This window comes from Oculina patagonica, chromosome 13, assembly GCF_052425735.1.
Source record: "Oculina patagonica isolate OP01 chromosome 13, crgOcupat, whole genome shotgun sequence".
Lineage (NCBI taxonomy): Eukaryota > Metazoa > Cnidaria > Anthozoa > Scleractinia > Oculinidae > Oculina > Oculina patagonica.
In genome coordinates, this window is record NC_135770.1 from 12,747,306 (window position 1) to 12,770,662 (window position 23,357).

The window sequence follows — 23,357 nt, forward strand, 5'->3', positions numbered from 1 at the left end:
GCCTTTTAATGCATCAGAATAATTGCAAATTCAGTAGATCTGGGACCTAACAATATGCCGGAACATGCTCCTGTACCGGAAGTATTTTTACTTGTCCGCAGTTATTCACTACGAACTATTTACCTGTTTTAGGAAATTAACGATGCGCATATGCATGTTATTAATGCGAATTTCAAAAATTCGCGTTATTTTTATGCACCTTTATTTACGTCATTGTATATATATTTGGGGGTTAATTTGAATCACACTATTTTACAACATCGTTATTTTAAGGCATTTATATTTCCAGCAAAGTTCGGGAAAGTTTCATCAGTAATCTTCCTCTCCATCAGAGGTCTTCAGAGTCAGTCGACACATCGTCATTCAATATTGATTTTAAAAAATGTTTTTAGTTTCGTAACGTTTGTTATCTCCAAGGGTAAATGGAGAAACCGCTCAATTCTTTTACTTTATAGACATCGCATTCCTGTCTTCCCATTTTCAGGTATTTCTGTTGCTGGTCGTTTTTGTTTTGTCTTGTCAAAAGCAAAGGAAGCTATGGAAATCATCACGCATAAAGCACCAAATTCGCGTTATAAATCAAATGTATGTGAACGTACACCCACGGAAAAATCGCTCTAGATTAAATGCATGTAAATAGAACTTTTCGAAAATTCGCGTTAATTTTATAACGGCGATTTTGTTTGCGTTGTTTTAACAACGCAAAAGGATGTTCTTAAAATCAAAATTCATGTTCTTATAAATTTCGGTTTCAACGTTCTTATTAAAAAAAGGTTCGTTAAGTATGTGAAAGAGTGTACCCAGTCTGTACGCTTTGTTCTCCATTTTCTCAGTCTGACTGTCTTTCCACTGGGTACGCAGTCTGTCTTTCCCAAGCTGAGATTAAGAGGTGAAGCATTTTTATTTTGTTCTCCATCGTATCAAATAACCCACATTCAAATGGTCACATTCTCATCAGTTTTCTGAAAAGCCATATCATGCTAAGAACATTCAGTTTTGATTCAACCACTGCTGTAAAAGACGTTCTTATAGAAAAGTGTAGATCTGTTACAGTAGCGAGATGTAAACTGACTCGTTTTCCACTTCATGTTACCTTCCCGGTCTCCGTACAGATCATAGTAAATAACCAAATTTACGAACTAATTTGCCATTTCAGCTAAGTTTTAAAAGGTCAGTCCGTGAATTAATCAGGCTCAAATGAGGCCAGACTGTAGTTCGACTGTTTTTCCAACGACAGACTCGGTCTAAAGAGAATTCAGGATTTCTTTTTTTGTTATTTAAGAAATTCCAGCGGTGGGTACCAGATTCTTCGGTCTAGAAGTTGCATGTCTTGTGTAAATCATCATATGCTAGAAGCGAGTCAAAAACTTGAACTCATACATTTTTATTAACTGCTCTCGCACGCTTTTAGTCTTCCAGAAAACCACATAAAAACAAACTTAAACAGTGTGAAAATATTTTACTTCATTTTTATTTCAAATAAAAACTTTAAAAAGTCGATTTAAACCAGCATACAGTTAGTGAAGGCATTAAAAAAATGTCTTGGCAAGCTGTGACCACACAAACAGAGGATGGTATGCCTGTGGTGTCAACGTACCGATCTACTGCATGGCACTTCTGAGTTCAAACCAAAGTCCATGCGATCCCATTTAATTTTACTTTGTTTTTCTGTTCAATTCCAATGGTTACATTGTTAAAGTTGCACTGAACTTGATGACAGAGATCCATATATTTAAATAGTGCGTGAGATTTGTCCACTGATCCCTCGTTTATGGCTGAAAGACACGAATAACCCCGGTAAAAGTCTGCCGGCATACTGGGCAAATGCCTTGATCAGCTTTTAGAGTGTCAGCACATGCTGAACAAACGCACAAATGATGGCATGGGACCAACAGACTGTCTCTAGCACTGTCCATGCACACCACGCACTCATTCTGAGGACCTGCTGACACAAGAGGAAAAAAGGACAGTTGAATTAAACTTTACACTGAAGTAAACTGGTATGTACATGTATCATGAATGTAATCTATTTTATGACAGATATGGCACGTGTATTATGAATCCACTAACCACACCCTTTTACCAAAATGTTTCGTTAATTACCATTAAAATGACTGAAACACAAACCATCCTAGTTCGCATGAACACTGTGGTCCATTTAAACGAAACGATATCAAGTACCACAACAGATTTTTCGTATAACATAAAAGATTTCTCTGGCTTCGACTACACATTTGCACTACATTTTCGACAGTTAACTTCTATCGTTTGACATTTGAAGACTTCAGCTAGAAAAGTCAAAATTACTGGGCAGTTATTGTCTTGATACAAGTATACTTCAAAATTCTCAGAACTCACATTGAGAGAATGCATAAAAAAATCAGTAAGACGAATCAGAACATTGAGGGTATCCGGTCACATCGTTCCAAGGTTACTTCGTTCCAAGTCACATCGTTCCAACTTTCGGTCAGATCGTTCCAAAAAAAAAGTCACTTCGTTCCAACTAAAAGTTACTTCGATCGTTCCAAAATAAAACATCTAATAAAGAAATAAGATTAATTAATAAAGGGTATTACACGCAACAAAAGCAGTCGCATATAAAACCACGCGCAGTGTGTGAAAACGCTATATAGTTTACGGTCGATTTTGTTAAGTTAGTTTTACGTTTATTTTAACCATAACAGGATTCAAATACTTTTTCTAAGGCTCAAGGCAACCAATTTGATTTATTCTTTCTCATTTTAAGCCACGCGAAGTGCGAAAAAAAGAGCCGCGCTACCGCGAGCCAGAAAAAATCTGATGTGGGAGAAGAGGGAGCCAAAGCGACTATCTTCACAGGGTTGTTGGAAGTGAAAAAGGGCGGGATCGAATTTTCCACGAGCACTATAGTTGGAAGAACTTTAGTTGGAACGAAGGACTTTTTTTGGAACGATCTGACCGAAAGTGGAAGATTGTCTGGAAGAAGTAACCTTGGAACGATGTGACCGCAATTCACATTGAGCCATACCTTCAGCTGCTGCAGATTCTGGATGTTGCTCTGTTGGTACATGTCCTGCACTACCATGCTGATGGCCAAGGTATGAACCAACCCCTCCATAGCCGAGGCTTGGCAGCTGGCTATGAGGTGCATGACCATCCTGTAACAGAGTTCTTAGCCTGTCTCTGTGAGCTGGGATTAGAAAATGCAAATAAACTAAGAAACTAAGATCAAAGCTGGTAATTACACCCATATGCATATTTTCGTAAATGGAAAGAAAGTTGTGGAAAGAATGTCGTTTGTCACCATCTCATTCTATGATTGCGCTGTTGGTAATTTTTGGGTCATGTCTCTTGTTGGAATTTACCCTGAAAGAGTCCCAGTAATGATCAGTGTAAACAATTCGTTTCCATGCTTCACTTCAAACTTCCACTTTTCAAATGAAGTCCAATGAATGTCCAGTACTCAAAGACTTCACCCAATATATATATATATATGTTATATGTTATGCCGGGAGGTCCGCATTGGGAAAAACTGTACCCTCGGTCTTGAGTACGGCCCAAGATCTGCGGCCTCGGGCCGTGTTTAAGACCGAGGGTACAGATTTTCCCAATACGGACCGATCTAGGCCGGCATATAATGTTTTTATTTTTTTCCTACTTTAATTTGTTTGGAAAAGAAACCGATAAAAAATGTGTCGCAAAATCTTTGTGTACACGCGGATTTAATTTCAAAGTTGAGTCCGACTCGATCGACAAGCAAGAGTGAAGATTTCTGTTTGCCATCTAATTCCGAAGAAAATACCTTTGCTTAAAATGAATCGTACTCAAAAAAGGTTCGGCATATTTAATTTACACTGTACAGAGAATCAAGAAAAGCAAATGAAGTCATAAAAATGGCACAAATATGCCACAAAACTTAACACATGAAATCGATTTTGGCTTTCCGAACAATTCCCGATATTAAAATGTTTTGAAAGTCTTGAAAGAAACTTTGCTCGCAGGGTGTTAATCTTATTTCTCTGACTCCAAAATACTCTTTGACTGAAAAGCAGTTTTACAAGCTATTCACACTCGTATTTAAAACAAATTTAACTCGTTAGACCGAAGCTACAATTACCTACAAAATGATTTCGCGCCGTGAGCGGTCCGTACGTGGGATCCGGATGGGAAAATCCGGACCGCTGGAGCAAGTGCAATAAGCCAATCAGGTTCAAGGATTAAGGATTCCGGACCGCTCAGATGCTTGAGAAAAAAAATAATTTATTTCATTTGCATGCAATAGAGATGTGAGAATTTGCATAGAATGACTTGCAGGTTTTCCAGTATTTGTATACATAATTATCAATGTGGATGGTATGCACACACCATTACTTCACCTAATATTTTTCATCACTCGTTTTTCTGGACCAAGGTGAGTTGTTTCGGTATTCTCAGGGAGTTGAAAGGGGAGGGGGAGGTGAAGAGAAAATATATTAAAAAAAATAATGGTGTTGACTGTACAACTGAAAAATTAAATTTAGTAAATCATTGTACATACTAGGTCATTTTTTTTGACTATTGAATTAAGTTTAGTGAAAAAACTGTCAATTTTCATGTGCTAGAGTGACATGTCAAGCAAGACAAATAACACTCTTTACTGTTAGCAGTTCTTTCAGTCTGATACTAACGGCAGATTGTAAGATTCTAGCTCCGTGAATTATATTTTATTCCCAGCAAGCCTATCCCTACCTCTCTTTCTGGCTTCAACTTGTGCATGACTCAGAACAAGAGGTGTGTTTCCAGAGCGAAAGAAGAGTGTTTTACCCATTCCTTCTAAGATTTGTCGCACTAGAAACGAGACACAAGCTTATGTTTAGTAGAGGTCAACCTCAATAATTATGTACACATGTATGTACACAATAAAAGTTATAAATTTTCGGTGAGTACCCCTTCACCGGGATATATAGCATCATATCCATAGTTTAATCGCAAATGTTTTGAACTTCAAGAGAAAAAGTAACTGCTCTCTTGGTATGGGAGAGCAGAGTAATATTTGAATACCATAGACATAAAGAGAAAGAAAAGCTATAGAGCTGGAATAAGTATATATGAGCTCACCCAGATTAGGAGACATGTTTTATCTAAAGTCTATTAATGTACACAATTCAGAACACAAATTCACTGATTCATAAATTTACAAATTCAGTATTCAGGTAATATATGATCAGCTCAATTTGACTGTCTGCAAAAATATAATATGTTCAATGTCTTAAACTAATGCAGTCAGAAAGGCAAAACCTAAAATAGATGACTGACCTTTTTGTATAGAATCCTGACTAGTTTGCCTGGCTAATGTGATCTCAACTTCAGGGATTCCATATACAGGATAAAGGAATCGGATACCAATACAATGCTATTCAAAGAACATTAAAACAACAAGAATTAAGTTGTAGCTGTATAGTAATTTTTAATGGAACTAGTGGTTCCCATTGCAATAAACAATAATTAACAATAGAGCTAGAACAGTTTCTGATTTAATGTTGAATGAAATCCAAACTGCTTTGGTTTTGTTTCAGTGCAGTTTGCAACTGGCTTAAAAAAACTCTTGCTACCTATTTAAAGATGATTTCCAGTCCGTACTGCGCAATCCCGCCGAATGTTTGTGAGTCCACAAAAGAAGAATGTTACTAGCAAAAATAAAAATTCCGGAACAAAACTTACCTTTTCTTCATTATTAATGCCAGATATCCGAAAAACAATAATGAGTAAAAGAAGCGACGGTATCACGGCGGCCATGTATTCTTGAACGAAACGATCCGTAGGCGAACTAAAAACTCAGTACGCTATCACCGAAGTGTACGTTCAACGAATTCAAAACAAAAATGAAAACATTCAAACCCTGTGTCTGCGCAGTATGGACTGGAAATCATCTTTAACCAACTGGATGCAAAAAAAAAAAACAAAACCAATCAAACAATTTGGTCACATGCATTTTGCCTGTTCTTGGCATTGGTTACATGAATTTGCTTTAATTTCTTCACTATGACTTATTTCTCCACTATGACTGTAATTTTATGATTAGCGAGCATGGTGCTTTCTGGCAATGTGTGAGCTGTTGCCACTCTTACTTAGTCTGGATGAAAGTAAAGAACAGCTACAACATCCATCAACAGTTGCCCAGTAGTCGTCTGACAGATGGCCATCGTTGTCTTGCAGACAATGGATGGCCTCGTTGTCTTGCAGACAATGGATGGCCTACAGAGAGCCAACAGTCAGACTGTCAGGGACCTGTCGGTAACTTGTCTGTGTCGACACACAACTGACTGTCAAATACAAGTGGGAGTTATTGTTCACAAACACAAAAGTTTCTGGCATTTTTTTGATACCTTGGCATAAAACCTAGAAGAATGACACACCTTTTTCAATTCTTTTCAACTACTTTTTAAGGCAAAGGACGGCTTTGTAAAGGAGATGCTTATTCAAAGAGGGGGCAATTAATCCAGGATGGGCAAAGTAAGTCACGACTCTTACATTTGTACCTCTGGATAAGCTGCCTTTGATGCAATATCACTGACATCGAGTTGAATTGTATTACTGGAGATAATAGTATCTTGTCCACAAATTCTTGATACACCTTTAAGTAAAATGCACAGGGCAGTACATATGTTAGAGAATTGTTGAAAAATGTACAGCACAGAGCCCAAAAGTGGGGCCACTTTTTAATAATTCACATTCTTTGGTAAAAATGTAAAAATGTTGTTTATAGTGGTCATGCAGTTAGTTTCATGTTTTGAAGAGATATGGTACCGGTAGTTACTAATTTACAGGTATGCCACTGGAACAGAGGAAACAAATATTTTAAATGAACATAACATAGTTTAAATTCCAACTGGCAGGAGACAGACCAGTTGGCTATATACAAAGCTTGACCGAAGATTTGAACTCAGGATGGCCGAGAACAAAAATTCAGCTAGTGGCAGAGTGGATGGATTGAACCCGGGACCTCCAGATTACAACACCAGCACCCTAAACCACTTGGCCACACTGCCTCCCTGCTCTCCTCCTTGTGCAGTCATTATCCAATCAGAAGCCAAGAACAGCTTCCAGTTGACTTCTGATTGGATTAAATCTGCACAAAAGAATGTGAATCAATTAAAAATGGTGACCTTACATGCCCCCGCCCCCCCCCCCACCTTTTTGTATTTCTGAAATAAAAAAAAAATCAACTATGGATCAATTTTTTTATCATCACGTCATGCACGGTATTTAACAGAAAAAGTTTAAATTATTACCTATCTCACATGCGACAGCAGCGACTCGAGGACCCAGAAGTGACCCCAAAACAGTAAAAACAGTAAACAAAACAATATACACAGAACAAAACATAAGGTACAACAGTCAATCCCAGGCCCACGACGAAGCGAGAGAGGACGCGGAGAGAAACAAAGGCGACGAAAGAGTGGAGAAACTAATGGACAAAATTAAACAAAAAACACTAAACATGAAGCTCAGACTTTAGAATAATCATATAAAACACATTGAGTTTCTTATTTTTTAAATTATCAGTACGATATTAAATTTCGCGATTAAACTCGCGTGCCTATTCGCGAGTATAAATTCGCATTTTAAAACGGAAACGGAATTAGTACCGCGAAATTAAGTGAGAATAAGGTAGTCTACCTACTTTCAAAAAGATTCTGTTTCACATTTAGGTCTTCAAAAACTGCTTCGAAGACGAATCTTGCATTTCGGACACAATTTTCAAGGTCTTCAGTAAATGTGACAGTACCCTGAGAAGGGAGTAACCAAAGGTCTGTGTGTGTTAAAAAGTAGTTAGGTTATTTTATGGAAAGACCCTAATGACCTCAACTGTCTCCCCACTCCCCCTCCCTCCCAAATCTTCTGTAAGGGGAGACTCAGGGTTTGAGATATTTTAATTTTTTTTTTTTTTCCGGCAAGGTATCAGTAAGGAATTTTAACAGCTCAAATTCCCAATGATCTCCGGACAGCAAGTAAATTATTTAAGTTTTCTATTAACTTGTTGGATCAGGTTTTTGTTCCGAGACCCCTCTCTTATAATTTTGGAACTCTGGAACTCTCTTTATTTGGACCTCCCATGTTGAAGTGATGGGGACACTTTTGGAATTCGAAGTTTTAAAAGGCGCCCCTAAAGGTTCCAGGATCTTGTTTTGTTAATTAGTGTGGTTAAAAAATTTAGTTTTACTGACGTTCATTTGTTGTATCAAACACAATGGGGCTTAATAAACCTTCTCATGCCTCCCTTAACTTACCACAAAGTTCCCAGTAATCATCCGTTCTTCTCGTCTGAGCTGTTCTTTGTGTTCTTCCAGTACATTTCTTGCTCTTTCAAGTGCTTGGTTACTTCGGTCATACACCTTCACACGATGTCCATGGTAAGCTAACTCGCCTAAAACAAGATAGCCACAGCTCAGGATAGTCAGGATAAGAATTCACATGGATCCGATCGATAACACATGAAAACGCTGGAAAACGTTGATTATGTTCTACGGTCGCTTTACCTGCAATGCATGTGCCCATTAAACCGGCTCCCAATACCGCCACTTCTTGTGCATCACGAAACATTGCCACCCTTACCAATGGCTAAGTTCTTGAGACTCGGAGTTCGTTAAGGCGGCCCTGACAAGTTTAGTTAGAGCTGCCATTTTCTGTACCCTGTTTACTAATATCTGGACGCCATGTTGTAGCCTCTTTTTGATGTTGGGAAGGACAGTGCACAGGTCTACCACACTAAATATGCCACCTCACATTTCACAGGTCTACATCTTAAAAAAAAATATTCAGTACCCTGATCTGACCTTATGCCTTTCTGGTCCCAAACACTAAGATTAGAAGCAGCAAGGGCTAAACGTTTTCCAGGAGCCTGTAACTCCTGACATCAAGTGCAACAAGGAATAGAAAATGGCTCCAAATAGACATCACTTTACTGTGTTTACTGGCTTCATCCCGCACCTGGGGGCAAGGAACCAAGCTTACTGTGTTTATTCTGTGGTGAGATAGGGGCAGTAACTCTGAACAACAGGATAAAAATGGGTGGGAAGTGTTATTCCCAAGGTGAAGAGAAATGGGAAAAATTTGCAAAACATTTTGCAACGTCACAAAAAAATAATATGTCACAATAGAAATGGGACCACCAAGAAGGAAGGGGCAGGATCATGGGTTCTTGGCGGGAAGCAGGAGTAAAAGGTATGGGGAGCAGTATGATCAGACCGCTGCCTCATTCCCCTCCTCACTAGTCTAGAACTGTCAATCTCCCTTGATAACTGTGAATGAATTGCCTGTGTACAGAAAAATCAGGGGAGGGGGACAGATGTACACAGGCTACTGGTATCAATGAACAGATCAACCACAAAAAAAAACTTAGATGTATAAAATTAAAAATGATCTCTCTCCCTCCTTTTAATGCATCTGTAGCAACTATACACCTGCATTAAATCCTTTTATTATCTTAAGCTATAATTTTTCCTATGAAATGTTTTCTTAATTATTATTAACTATTGTAATCAAGCAAGCCTAATAATTTATTATAAGCTGTGTGGATTCCTAAATAATTCTTATGGTTAGTTTTCACTCTCATGAGGCTAGATATGAGGCTACACGAGAGCTGACAAAAATAACAAGCAAAAACTTAAGTCAACTAGCACAAACATTTGAACAGGTTCAAATTCCACCCTGTTTTAATTATAGGCAGATTTCAGTGTCATTTGAGACAAATGATTAGCACATGTCAATTGACAAAATAATATGTGCTATCCAAGTAAGATAATAATTAACATATGATATAACAATTTAAATAATTTATTATACTTTAAATAATTACATAGTTTCTCCTAAAATATGTTTAATAAATTACTACTATTTTTGAAGACTGATGCCCAATTATAATAAATTTTACAATGTAAGTGATGGCCTGTTTAGAGCAGTTATCAGTCAAGTGTTGTAAAACACAAACCAAACCAAAGCAATAACAAGAACCCAACACTGTGGATGTAAACAACATGTTGTACTTAAAGCAAATGCAGTTAACTTGAACCAAGTGCTGGAAAATGTGGGTGATCAGTTCATGATTGGTCTTGGTTTTGCATCTGACTAGTTAAAGCGCTTTTTGATTGAGTGTTGAAATTAATTCATGTTTGCTTTGGTTTTGCATTACGTATGCTTAGTGATTGGTAAAAAACACACATGCCACTTTTTCAGCCAATCAAAAGTAAAACCAAAAGCAATTATCGTTATTTTCTTGTGCACATTAATCCCCATGCTTTTTGCTGGCTACATGTATTGGATCACTGCATTGTTAATGGCATCCTTTGTGATTGGGCAGAGTTATTACTTTGGTTTTAGTTTTATGACACACGGTTGAAAACTGCTTTAATTAGCTAGTGAAAGTTTTTTAAAGCCATTGTAGAGCATAGTTATGCAAAACTAAAGCAATTCCATAATCTTTCATCATTTAATTGAAAACCACTCAGTCTATATTTCAGAGTTTAAAGAATTCTACAATTGTGAAGTGAAGCTTTTTAGTAACATAAGGAACATTGGTCGCAAACTGTACATGACTGTAAATTGCACACCGATGTGTGGAGATGAATGTGTTTATACTTCAGCTGAACTTTGGTCTAAAAAAAATGGGAGCTATACAGACAATGAAAGGGATTGGTGCTAAAGAAAGCTTCACATGCAAAACTGTTGACATTGTTCCATCACTTTAGAAAGTAATTACATTAAATATTTATTTTGAACATTTTTGGCTATAAAATTAACCCAATAAATAATATAACTGGGAGACAGTTGTTGAATAAATTGAGAATTGTGTATACTTAATGAATATATTCTTCTGTAAAGAAAATCAAAAGTTATCATAAACTATTCCTCGGACAAGGAATTTGTCCTGTGTTTAATCATCACTACCACTGTTATCACCATCAATTGGAGGAGCCTGTACTCCTTCAATGAAAAATTGCTCAGGAGAATCAATGGATTCACAATCAATCTGCTCACTGTAGCCTACTGATTTATTCGGCACCAATAAATATTTTTGTTCATTATTAAGACTACTTGGGCCTGTATGTTCACAGGCATCAGTTTTCACTTCTGTTTCATCCTCAACTGATTTAGACTTGTTGGTATCATGCTGTGACAAATGCATTATGCTACCCTCACTAGGAGGCCTTGGAGAGTTTGTCAAAAGCTGCTCTTTGTATCCAGAAAGCTCTGCAGAGATACTTGGATCATCAGAAGAACGCTGTTTTTTTTTTTTTCAGGAGCACACTGTTCTGTTGTTGCCTCTGTTACCATCCAAGCAGACTCATCCTCAGCAGCAGTTTCTGTGGATTCATTGATGCTTGGAGAGTTTGCCAAAAGCCACTCTTTGTATCCACTAAACTCTGCAGAGATATTTGGATCATGAGAATAAAAAGGAACATACTGTTCTTCTGCTTCCTTTGTTCCCATCAGAGTAGACTCATCATCAACAACAGTTTCTGTGGATTCAAGATCAGCCTGTGGACATTCTCTGGTACTTTCGTCAACTGTCTTGCCTGCTCCTCCGTCAATGCAGAAATCACTTATAGCACCCACTTCCATTTGGTCCTGTTCATTGGCATCAAATGAAAGGCGTCGGATGTTACCACTTAACATCTCATCCTCCCCACTGTAGTATGACCAGTTGAAAGGAAGCTCCTTGTCGGCAATCTCACCTTCATCTGGGTCAATAACCATGCTGTAGCTTTGAATGCTTGATGCACCTTCTATACCAGAGTCGTCATCACTTTCTGGGGGACCAAACAAGTTGAAGCTGTGAGAACGACTAGGAAGCAAATCTTCACTCATGTTACTGTCACCAAGTGTATAATCAGGGCTGCTGCTAGCACGTAATTTGGTAGGGTAAGACCTCAGTTTATTTCTTTCTTTTGGCGTTATAGGCTTCTTGTCAAGGATTATCTCTTTACCTTTGAAGTAAGACAGAACAACAATCCTGTACGGCTTTACCCTCGCAAAAGGATTTCCAGAAACTGAAAGGTACTTTAAATGGGAACTCAAACACAACTTAGAAATTTCATGGACCACGCGGATTTGATTATGGCTGAGGTCCAATTCAATGAGTCCTGTGAGACAGTCCAAGCCACTGACAGTCTCGAGATTGTTGTGACTAAGAATGAGGGATTTCAAGTGTGCCAACTCTCCAGGCATTCCCGTAATGAAGTGAATGTTGTTGTGTGACAAATTTAAGCATTTAAGACTTGGGCAGCATAACTGCTGCAGATCCAAATGAACAAACTCATTATAGCTCATGTCCAGGTTTTGCAAGACGGGCAAAAGTTTAAGGGAGGTGTCAAACACTGCTAGTTTGTTGTGTGTTACGTTAAGATTTGTAAGCTGACACCAGGGCTGAACAACCACTCGATTTTGCATCAACCTAGCTGTGGTGAGACCCCTCCATGACTCCACAGGGCCCTTGATCCTGGGCGCCAAACGTTTCTCTGCTGCGCAGTCAACAAGTAGTTCTTTCAATGTCGTCAAGCAGTATCTTGCTGTCAGATTTGTGATCTGAGCTTGAACTTTTGACAGGTTGTTGATTAAAGTCAGAGGGACAGCCATCAATGATCAGACAGTTCAGTGCCTTAAACAACGAAATATCAAACTCTAGGTGGCTAGATAGCTCCTGTGAAGTTGTAGCCTTGGTGACAATGCTACTTACACAAAGTGATTTCAGCTGATATATAAAATCATAAAGACTTCCCAAATCTGCAGCATCAACATCATCCACCCCATTGGTTGGCTCTGGTAACTGCAACTGACGGGTAATACAGTATAGCTGAGTGGGAACTAAAGTGAAACTTTCACCCTTCGCTAGCACGTCTTCGCCATTTTGAGCCAATTCCTTTGCCAGCGCTTTTGTTACCGACATAACATCATGCCGTTGAACTTCTAAAAACTCAACAATTTCAGGAGAACTTGACACATACGTGCTGCTGTTAACTAGTCGTTGTAGATAATGTTCTAAGGCAGCTTTTCGCTTCTCCAATACACACAGCGCCATATTCGACATGAATTTCTTCGGCGGTAGCATGTCTTTGGGAATGCCATAGAGGCTCACAAGTTTTTTGTGGAGTTCATTAAATTCACGGTACCTTCGAAACACAAACCAGTGGTTAGACTTGGTCATTACATCGATTTTGTAGAGTGCATGGGGAGAAGGAAAGCTTCTTTGCCAAACTTCCCTAATGACGACATGTTTGATTGCAGGCGACGAACCGTTATCACTTTCTGAAGTTAAACGACCACGGTCTTTCCTCCATAAAGCACTCCCAGCTGGTGGAAGGAAGCCCTTCAATGAAGTCATTTTCATAAACTAAAATAGACAAAATTTCCGAAGATTTCTTTTTCTTGAAGACGCCATGATAACTTTCTGTGTTTATTCATCACAAGACGTTTCATCCCATGATTCCATGCGACTTAGCACTCTGCCCAAGTCTTTCTCGACGTCGACATTCAAGAGTCTGGATCGGGAAAACTGCGTGATGCGCGTGATGCGATTTTCGCGGTTTTCAAAAAATCGCGAAATTAAAGACCCGCGAAAATTAATTTTAAGCGCTTTCTATTGTATTTTTATGCTAATTAGGTATTTTTGACCAAATCGCGAAAATTAAGTCTCGCGAAATATTCCCGTTCCATTTTCGCGAAATTAAGTTCCCGCGAAAATAAATAACAATAAGCATAAGGTATATTTTTCTGTGATCTTTATATCGCCACCCCCACTCTGTTTTCACTCCTCGAATTCCCTCAGTCCTCCTTCTAACCCCTTCCCCTTTTACGCTTGCTACGCAGGTTAATCTTATCGAGAATTAAAGTGTGCCCTGTCTCAGACCAAAACAGGTCATATACAGGTAACCTGCGATCAGGCGTTTTTTTCCCTTGCAAAGTGGTAAGTAGGGAGGGAGGGCATGATCTCAGGTTAATATACAGGCGAACGCCATACCCTTAGCTTTGGGGAGAAAATCCTCGATAAATTTTAACAAAAGATAACAAACCCCTACCTCTAGCAGTCGGATTGAAAGTATAAAGTGAGAGAGGGTCGAAATTGCTCCAGGCTTTTTGCCAAAAACATAATTAAAAAATTAAATTGTATAAATATAAAGCTGGTTCACTGAGTTAAAGATTGGCAAGGGCAAACGTGAAATTTGAAATAAGCGCTCCGATCTGGGGGCTTAGTCAAGGAAATACGGTATTCCATTTTCATTTCATACACTCCCTGTGATGTTGCTTGATCGGGCTTTGTTTCCTTATCCTAGCCTACATAAGATTCAGCACGTCTCGTAAGTTCGTCTCCGTGGTTATAAGGAAGCGGCATTGCTTTACCATTACACGTATGCCACTTCGACTTCCTTATTTTCAGTTTCTAAAATATTAAAATGACAACATGAGTGAACCCACGCTAAACTCGATACCGTTCTGGCAACAGTCAGTACTTTCCGTTTGGATTGTGTGAAAACAATGCAATGCTCAGTATGTTTTCGAAAGTTGTTCGTATTTTCGGTTTGTGGTCGTGCATTCCCGATCGAATTGGGATTTGGAAGTGTTGATTTTTGAGGAGGGAGGTAAACGGACAACCAAGAAAAACGCACAGAGCAAGGACGAAAACCAACAACAAACTCAACCCACATGAAGGCTACATAACATGACACCCGTCACATGGCCCAGATTCCAACCCGGTCCACATTGGTAGGAGCTAGAGAGTACTCTAACGGTGTCCGACATTTGCAGAATGTAGACTGCCCCATCTATGCTTCCCTACCCTTTACTGAAAATACGCTGACATGTAGCTGAATCTAGGAAAACAATTTACCCCCAGCACATCATAAGTAAATAACTTTACTTTTTTATTTAATAACAAGCAGTTTTTATCATTCAAAATAACTTCTGTACAAACTAGACTTCACTTATATTGACATTAAAAACACTATGCACAATACGTGTAAACTTCCATTTCCAAGAAAGTGTGCATTCTATAATACAGGTATGATTACAATGATTTCTACACTGATTTCTCAAGGTGGTAAAGGTATTCCTCTTGGGTCAGCTAAGGTTGGATCTTGTAAATTCTTCATTAACTGGCTGAGCCATCGTTTGGTGGAAGCATCATCCTTTAAACAGTTTGAAAACGTGCCATCCTTCAGCTGGTCTGGAAGGCATTGTCGGAGAGCTTCACGGGCCCTGACAGGAAACAAGAGAACGGTGAGGAACCTACATGTAGCTTTTACTCACAACATAAACGTGTTTGTGTACATGTAGAAGAAACCATTCTACATTTCTCTGACCAAAGAAGGTGGGTAGTACAGTATATCAACACAAGAGAATTTCGACACATTTTCAGACACCAAGGAAGACAGTTAAAAAACCAAGCACAGCACAGTATTTTGATGAACTTTGAGGTGTTTGGAAAATGTGACAAAACAGCTCTTCCCAGTTGAAACTTAATTGGAGAAATAGAAATCGAAAAAAAAAAAAAACTAAGATAAATATGACAAGATTACTGATATCCAAACAACCGCCATGGAGATGAATTCCCTTGTTTTTAAAAGAAAAGGTTAATTGCGAACAGTAAATTAATTCTACAGACACCAATATTTAATGTAGAAAGGAGCAGTTACACAATGATTGGCTTAAAGTCCTAGGGCTGTTGTGTTGTGATTAAGTGCCTCTTTCTGTCTTGGTAATGTAACCTTAAATAGCAATTCTAGGTATTCTGTGATTAGCTAATGTCACATCCAGAGGAAGTTTGTCCATATGACATTTCTATTCACAAGTTAATAGGCAAGTGCCAAAAACTAATCTTTTTTACCTAGGATTGTCTGAGAGCCTAAGATAACACCGCACAACATGTTTCAGCAGCCTCGCTGACTGGTCCTTGGCTAAAGCTAACACCATTTTCCCCTAAAACCCAAATGAAATAATCAACTAATAATTAGTAATCGTACCTCACCTGCATGTATTAATTGATCAAACAATTAAGAATCTTGGAAACAAGGTAACTAGAGTGTTAATGATCTTAATGCAATGATGTCCCCTGGAAATTTGCATTCCTTGCCAACCAGACTATGCAAAGTCATAGGTGAAATAATTTTATTTTAGTATGTATGCATGCATGCCTGTTCTGCTACACACAACGGTGAGGCAATAATTATACACACCCTGAATGGTCAATAGGTACTGACTATGACAAGGAAATAATACACTTTTTTTAAAAAAAAGTAATATAAATAATATCTTGTATGTCTATGGTAATGATACAGCAACCCAGATGATAGAAAACCTCTTGATAAAGTTGTACTTGTATTCAGATCGTAAGGCACTTGTGTTTGTTACAATTTCATCCCAGAAGCCTCTTTTGTTTTGATCAGCACCAAAAACATGGACAAGTCAACTTGGACAGAGTGTGCATTCTTGGCGTAGACCAAAAGAAAAGTGAGCCCTGGGGACGAAATTGTGTTACTACATAGGACTGCTACACTCAGTGATCACCAAACTATTGCACTTACCAAGATCATAGCCACATGGGAAAACCTCTCATATGTTTGGCAGATGTAAGATAGACCTGTCTCGTCCAGGAGAATTTTTTGCAAGATAAATGTGGCTACCTGCAAACAGAGACAAGTACAAATGACTTGAAGCTGGGAAAGTCACTTTATTACAAAATATGCCTAGGAGCGGGAAATTAATGTGTACAATAAGAAGTACAAAAGAAATCAACTCAAAATTCATTTTTTTGGGGGGGGGGGGGGGGGGGGGGGGAGGGGGCATTTTCTCCCTAAAGATTGTGGAACACTCTTCATTGTAAAACGTTTGCAGTTGTACATGTGTAGCCTGTAGAAATTTTTAAATCACGACTAAATAACCTTTTTAATTTTCTTGGCTTTCATTAATTTTAAAAAATAATTAGTTTACAAGTAATAACTTTTATCTTAAAAGATCAAGTTTTAATTAAGTTTCACATAATTACCGGTATGTCGTATCTAGGTGCACTTGAATATTTCATACAGAAAACATGCATGTGTAACAATTTTTTATTATCATTTATTAATTAATTTCTTAACAATAGTTATATCAGTAAGATTACATCTAAAAATGACTTACTGTTTTTGAGAGTTCACTACCAGATTCCATAATCCTTAAGCATAGAGGAATAATCTCTGTTGTGAGGAGGAAATTAATAACTTCTGCTTCATCAGTCTGGATAAGAAAAATAAATCTGTTAGCATAGACATCAATTGATCTGAAGAATAATCAATGGTAATTTTTGTAAACTTACCTTGACTAGAGCTCCTACAACTCCCAGACTTGTTAGTCTCAGATATTCAAATGGCCTTGTTTTACTCGTGGTGTGAAGAAATGGATAGAGGAACAGAGGAATGTGTGCTAAAAGAACAAATTGAAACAAATTATAGAGACAAACTTCATCAAGGCTTACCATTGGAGATTGGACATTGTTGGGTGTGTGTTTGTTTATAAAGTACATGTATGTAGTGGAATAGGTACTTACAATATTATTGAAATAAAAAGGATTGTAATGTTTGGAGGCAGGTTTCAGGGTATCTCTTTTATTGCTGTTTTTTATTAGATGCTCAGAAGTAGTCTCCTAGTCTTTTTCCCGTCAAAACTACATGTTTGTTATTTCATAAGTCATTTAGTCAAATGTTTATTTTTATGCTTTATGAAATTTGTTCTATCTTAACAACAATTAAACTGCAAAAGTCAGTAATAAAAGCCCCTCGGGAACCTAGGTACATTTTAAAGTATTACATACTTAGTACTAACAGGAAGGTAAAGGGTAAAAGTAACTTTTGCTGTCACAAATCCTAGACTGAGGGCAGAGGTTATTTTAAACTGTTACCTTGTAGAAATGCTGATCTAGTCTCAGGATGAGAAGCAACACACTGCAGAAGAGCCAGTGCATTGCACACACGATTTGATTGGTGAGCCTGAAAATAAAGCAGAGCATTTCATTTACTGACAGTACTCTTAGTTGATTTGTATACGTAATTGGACTACATGCTGTCCCATTTGGAAATAATTTGATGAAAAAATTCCAGCGCAGCCAAAATTGGACGAGGCCGTAGGCCGAGTAATTTCTGTCAGAGGAATTTTTTGAATTTATTTCAAAATTAAACTATCGTTATATTAATTATATAGCTTGTAGTCAGTCAATCCAGCGTAAACAATGAACTTTTTTATATGTCCAGAACGGGAAAAACATTCAACAATAGTAGGAATAACACAGCCCATGCAACTCACTCAAAGTATTGTCTTCACGAATAAAACTTAAACAAAACAGTGCAATTTTATTCACCTGAGTTTGCGAAGCTTGCTACAAAGTGAGTAAAAACACTGCATCAATCAATTAAAGTCGTAAACAAAGTGTCCGAAGAGCTTTACAACTTTTAATCTGACATACTCCTTTCCACTATATCGTTCGTACTTCATCGCCGTCTTTTCTTTTCGAATTTCAGCAAAAAACGACAAAGAATTGCATCTAGCTCATGGCGATGAATATCTGACAGATTTCTTGCTTCGCTTCGCTGCACTTAGGTTCACCCAAGTTTTGTACTATTGGAGGTTTTTTTGCTCTTGGTTTTTGCTTCTTAGAATAGCTAGCTCCTCTTCTGACAACCTAGAAAATTTCTCTTTGCTGTTACTATTGCTGAAAAGCTCAAAAGAAATAGAAAAACGTAGCAAACTTGCCATATAAAATTCCGCCATTGTCGACTAAAACAGGACAAGTTTACAGGGCTGACGCTATGCTTTGTGCTAATAGCGTCGCGCACAAATGACGTCACCAAAATTGAGACCCCCCACTTGACTCAGACAAACTACAAGAGCGAATGAAGAAATTATGTCGCTGGCGAGCACTCGCTTCGGTCTTTGGCCGTTCTTACGCAAGATGATGGCGTTCCTGCCTCGAAATTTGAAAGTAAAGCAGAGAACTAACTGTGGATCAGTTAAAATGATGGCTGAAGTGCAGAGGGCTAAAATTAAGCGGAAAACGACAACCCTTCGTCACGACCTTAATTGTGAAACGTGTTACGGAATGTATAAAGGCTGGACTACTATCGAACCGTAAAAATCGTATTACTAAACACTAATCACGAACCTAGCGTCACATTAGAATTGACCGAAAATAGCTATTTTGATCGGCTTGAAATAATTTTATCGGCAAAAATGTAGCTGAACGGTATAGCAGTCATTTGCATAATCACAGTTGTCAGCGTTTGTCACCCGAAAGATAACACATTCCCCGCAAATAAATGCCACAAATTCATGAACCTTCTGTGAAGCTTTTATTCGATCTTAATAAACGTTCGCCATGTTAAAAAACAGACTTTTAATCCATTCGTTTGAAGAAAGCATGACAAACGTGACCATCGCGACCTTTATTAGCTTTTATTTACAACCTGGCGCGCCGGGCGGCCAAAAATAAATTCTTTCGCGACGCGACAAGTTTCGATTCAAAAGCAGGCATCACATTTATCCTTCGGGCAAACCTGGGTCGACTTATCAAGACTTATACCTGTTTTGCAATCAATGTTTATTTGCCCCATTCAATATCTTTTGCAATATTTTTACCTCAGTACCGTTTCGCAAAGGAACCGTTTCGCAATTCGTACCGTAAGCCGAATGGAATGAAGACTTTCTTCCCCGATTCCTCCAGCTCTAAGAGCGATTTTGGCCAATGTTCAGGATACTTTGAGTCAGTTTTGCACTCATCATGACAGCAGTGCTTTGTACTAACCATTCTTGACCCTTTGAGAAAGCATACACTCCGATTTACCTAACTTTTCACATGTTTTCTTCACGTATTGACGCTCTCTCGCATACATTCGCTTATGGCCGACTGCAATGTTTGTCTGAGTCACGCGGGGGGTCTCATAAACCAAATCTATTTTTAGAATTTGTGCGCGACGCTATTGGCTAATATCTGTCATTCGATTTGATTGGCTGAGACGAAACTGTCCAATTTTTCTTAAATTGGACAGATTGTGAATTTTACCTGAAAGTCCTAATTGAAACTATCCAAATTTAATCCCAAATTGGACAGTTCCCAGAAATTAAGGAAAAATAGCTGCGCTGACAATATAGGATTTACTGACGGCTATATAATTAATGTAAAAAAAGGTTTCTTATGAAACAAAATTGTATAATGTTCTCTTCAGATGGAATACATTTCATACAGACGAAACATGAGGTTATGTTATGAAGAAAACAAGTACCGGTAATTACTTTGTCACACAAGTTTTATCCTTACAACATTTTTTTTTTTCAAAATCTAAATTGATCATATAAACGTAAAGACTGCCATGCAATGTACCAAGACTCCTCTTAAACATACATGTACATGTTGCAGTTAATTTTTGATCTCAGTTAATTATTTATTTTAACTAGTTAGTTTTTTCTAACTAGTTGATTTTTTTTAACTAGTTAAATAATGGGGTTAGGGTAAGGGTATCATATATTAGTGGTTCACCCAACGTTTCCTACGTGGCAAAGTGGATAAGGGGTTGGACAGCAAATCCAGAGGTTGAGAGTTCAAATCCAGTGCAGGTTAGTAAAAAAATAAAAATAAAATAAATGATAGTACTTAGGGGAGGGGGATAATAGCAGATAGTAGGGAAGGGTTAGTAAGGATGGGGGGGGAGGGTATGAGATATCAAGGGAGGGGAGGTGTTCTACTTTTTCTACTTATTAACCTGGAATAAAAAAAAACTAGTTAGAAAAAAAAAACTAACTAGTTAGAAAAAAATCAACTAGTTAAACTAAAAAATTAACTGAGATCAAAAATTAACTGCAACATACATACCAACCTTACTCTGATCATTCTACAGCTGTAAAATAATGTATATTTTTTTGACAACATAAACAACTTACCGTAAGATTGGGAGGGTTTATTACTGGATAGATATTAACTATTTCTTGTAGCAATGCTGCAATGGTTCCTGCGAAACAAAAACACCACAATAATTTAAGAGAGAACCTGTTTAACGTGGATGAATGGAATTTAGGATAAATTAAATGCAAAACAATGCTTGTCAGCAGTCTCCCTCAGGGTTGGTGTGCACACTGGTAGTGGGGTTGTGTGCAGGGGCCCTGTGTGTGTTAACAGCTTGGCTTCGGATGTCAATTCATTCTGCATGTGTTTCGTTACTAGACTCTATCAATTTACTGGTCCACCCCTCTCTCTTTTTCAGGGTAAGTATGTTGTAAGTATCCTTGTTTCCACTGTTTTTCAGTGTGACGGTGCCCCTACGCACTTGGCTCAGATTCCTTGTTGCTCCACCATCCTTTCCAGGCACTATTCCCCAAGCTCATCTATAATATTATTGTTGTTTAGGGGGAGCAGGGATGGCATGGTAGTGAGAGCGCTCGCCTCCCACCAATGTGGCCCAGGTTCAATTCCCAGACCCGACTTCATATGTGGGTTGAGTTTGTTGTTGGTTCTTGTCCTTGCTCCAAGGGTTTTTCTACTGGTTCTTCGGTTTTCCTTCCTCCATAAAAATCAACACTTCTAAATTCCAATTCAATCGGGATCCGAGGGCCACAGGTTTGTTAGTCGCAAGACTATTACGTGCTACTCTCGTAAAATATAGACAATTTATTTATTTATTTAACATGTAGTTACAGTACATGTTTAATTTTACACATTAAAAACAATCATCTACCAAGAAGGTCCAAACAATTATTTAAGCTTACCAAATGAATGCCACAGCATGGGTGCCAAGTCAGGAACAACTTCCCTTTTTTTGCTATAACAAAAGGAAGATAAAATCAACCTGGTTTAAAATAATTTGCACTAAACAAAATAATATAACAACAACAATAATGTAACGACAGTAAGAGTGATAGGCAGGCAGCTTCACATACCTGAGTTCCAGGAGAGCATGTTCTCTTGTGTCAGGGCTGGATAGCTCAAGCACCCAGGTGTAGATTTTCTCTCTTTCCATTTCAGACAAGTTTGATGACTGGGTAGGGTGGGTATGGGGAGGAAATCCTCTCTGTGGGATGTAAAAATAAAACGTTTTTTTTTTTTCCCGTCCATTTACAGTGTGAAAGAGCAGTTGTACATGAGCTTAAGTTTTCAACTCACTGCCTGACATGCAATCATTTATGACATAAATTGGCAAGCAGCTTCAAGACTTACGAATCTGTTATAAAGTGTACATACACAACTGTACAAGATCAAATTGGAATTTGGAGTGTTGGTTTCTGTGGAAAGGAGAAACTAGAGAAAACCCCTCAGAACAAGGATGAGAACCAACAAAAAACTTAACCCACATACACTGTATAGGGGTGGCTAGTGGTCATTCATAAAAATAATGCGCATCTCACAGAATTTTAGACAATATTTCAGGGGTCTTGCGGTCTCAATTTTTTCTGGCCTGCCTTTTCAGAGTCTGGACTTCCTTTGCAAGGGTTACAGAAAGGCTGTTTTTCACATCAGAAAAAATTGGGTACAGAGCGTTACAAAATCTGTCTGGACCCAATCACGTTTGTAGAGAAACAGTCAAGTTGTAGCAGGGGACTGTTTTTCTACAAAAGTAGTTGGGTCCAGACCAATTTTTTGACGGGTCTGTACCAAATTTTCTCTGTAGTGTAAACGTGCTTAAGTATCAGGCTTGCGGAAAAGATATTAGTCTTGCCATCTCGCCAAGTCTCAAATTTACCATTCAACATCCCTACGTATGATGCTAGGTCCAGAATTGGAACCAGGTTCACACTGGTGGGAGTTCTACGCGAGCACTCTCACCACTGCACCTTATATCCCTACTCCTCTGTATACTGGCCAACAAATAGTCATTCAGAAAGGAGAATTTACTGCCCTAATCAGTAATTACTAATTGATCGAATTTAAAGTGTCGACACATTTCACATGATCAAAAAATATTAATGTTCAACAGAATGCAGCTTCGCTTGTTCGCAAATGTTTAAAGTCTTGCTGCAAACTACAGCAAGTTAAAAAACCAAAACAGCTTAAGACACACAAAAAACAAACTTATACATGAAGACAAGTGAAGTAAATATAAAGAAGCTTTGTCATATCCAACAAAAGAAATATGGCTGTTGAGTGCTTTATCTTACCACACTAGACCTACTTCAATTTACAGCTTAGAAAGTTTAAATTACAAATGCCTTTCTGCGTTAGAAGGCATTCAAACGTATACTAGCCTGTTGTCCAAGCTGATGCATCATATTTCTTGACTCCTAAACAATTCTGTGTGCGTTTTTCAAAACACACCTTCTTTCACAAAACAGCAAACATGGCTGCCCAAACTAATACCTGAGCCCGTGATTGTGTAGTCCAGAGGTGAACT

General features: G+C 38.1%; 2 protein-coding genes and 1 pseudogene across 3 annotated transcripts; all 3 read right to left on the bottom strand.

Moving 5' to 3' along the window:
• Positions 1–1,439: 1,439 nt before the first annotated feature.
• Positions 1,440–8,700, bottom strand: LOC144634465 (5-formyl-3-hydroxy-2-methylpyridine 4-carboxylate 5-dehydrogenase-like). Of its 2 annotated transcripts, none has more exons than XM_078493419.1 (8): positions 8,499–8,700; positions 8,250–8,386; positions 7,643–7,748; positions 6,498–6,592; positions 5,275–5,371; positions 4,708–4,806; positions 3,008–3,169; positions 1,440–1,942 (listed from the first exon to the last, which is right to left on the bottom strand). In XM_078493419.1, exons 1-8 carry the CDS (start codon positions 8,560–8,562, stop codon positions 1,770–1,772), a joined length of 933 nt encoding a protein of 310 aa, XP_078349545.1. In that variant the 5' UTR covers positions 8,563–8,700; the 3' UTR covers positions 1,440–1,769. The 2 variants fall into 2 exon arrangements, with proteins under 2 accessions (XP_078349545.1, XP_078349544.1); XM_078493418.1 differs by having other exon boundaries at positions 1,440–1,945.
• A 1,887-nt stretch (positions 8,701–10,587) lies between these two features.
• LOC144635292 (uncharacterized) lies at positions 10,588–13,456 on the bottom strand (annotated as a pseudogene).
• A 1,396-nt stretch (positions 13,457–14,852) lies between these two features.
• Positions 14,853–23,345, bottom strand: LOC144634447 (CCR4-NOT transcription complex subunit 9-like). Its single transcript, XM_078493398.1, has 10 exons — positions 23,212–23,345; positions 21,910–22,040; positions 21,739–21,791; positions 20,917–20,984; positions 17,888–17,975; positions 17,306–17,412; positions 17,131–17,226; positions 16,536–16,634; positions 15,839–15,930; positions 14,853–15,210 (listed from the first exon to the last, which is right to left on the bottom strand). The coding sequence occupies exons 1-10, from the start codon at positions 23,233–23,235 to the stop codon at positions 15,045–15,047; spliced, it is 924 nt and encodes a 307-aa protein (XP_078349524.1). The 5' UTR covers positions 23,236–23,345; the 3' UTR covers positions 14,853–15,044.
• Between the last annotated feature and the right edge of the window lie 12 nt (positions 23,346–23,357).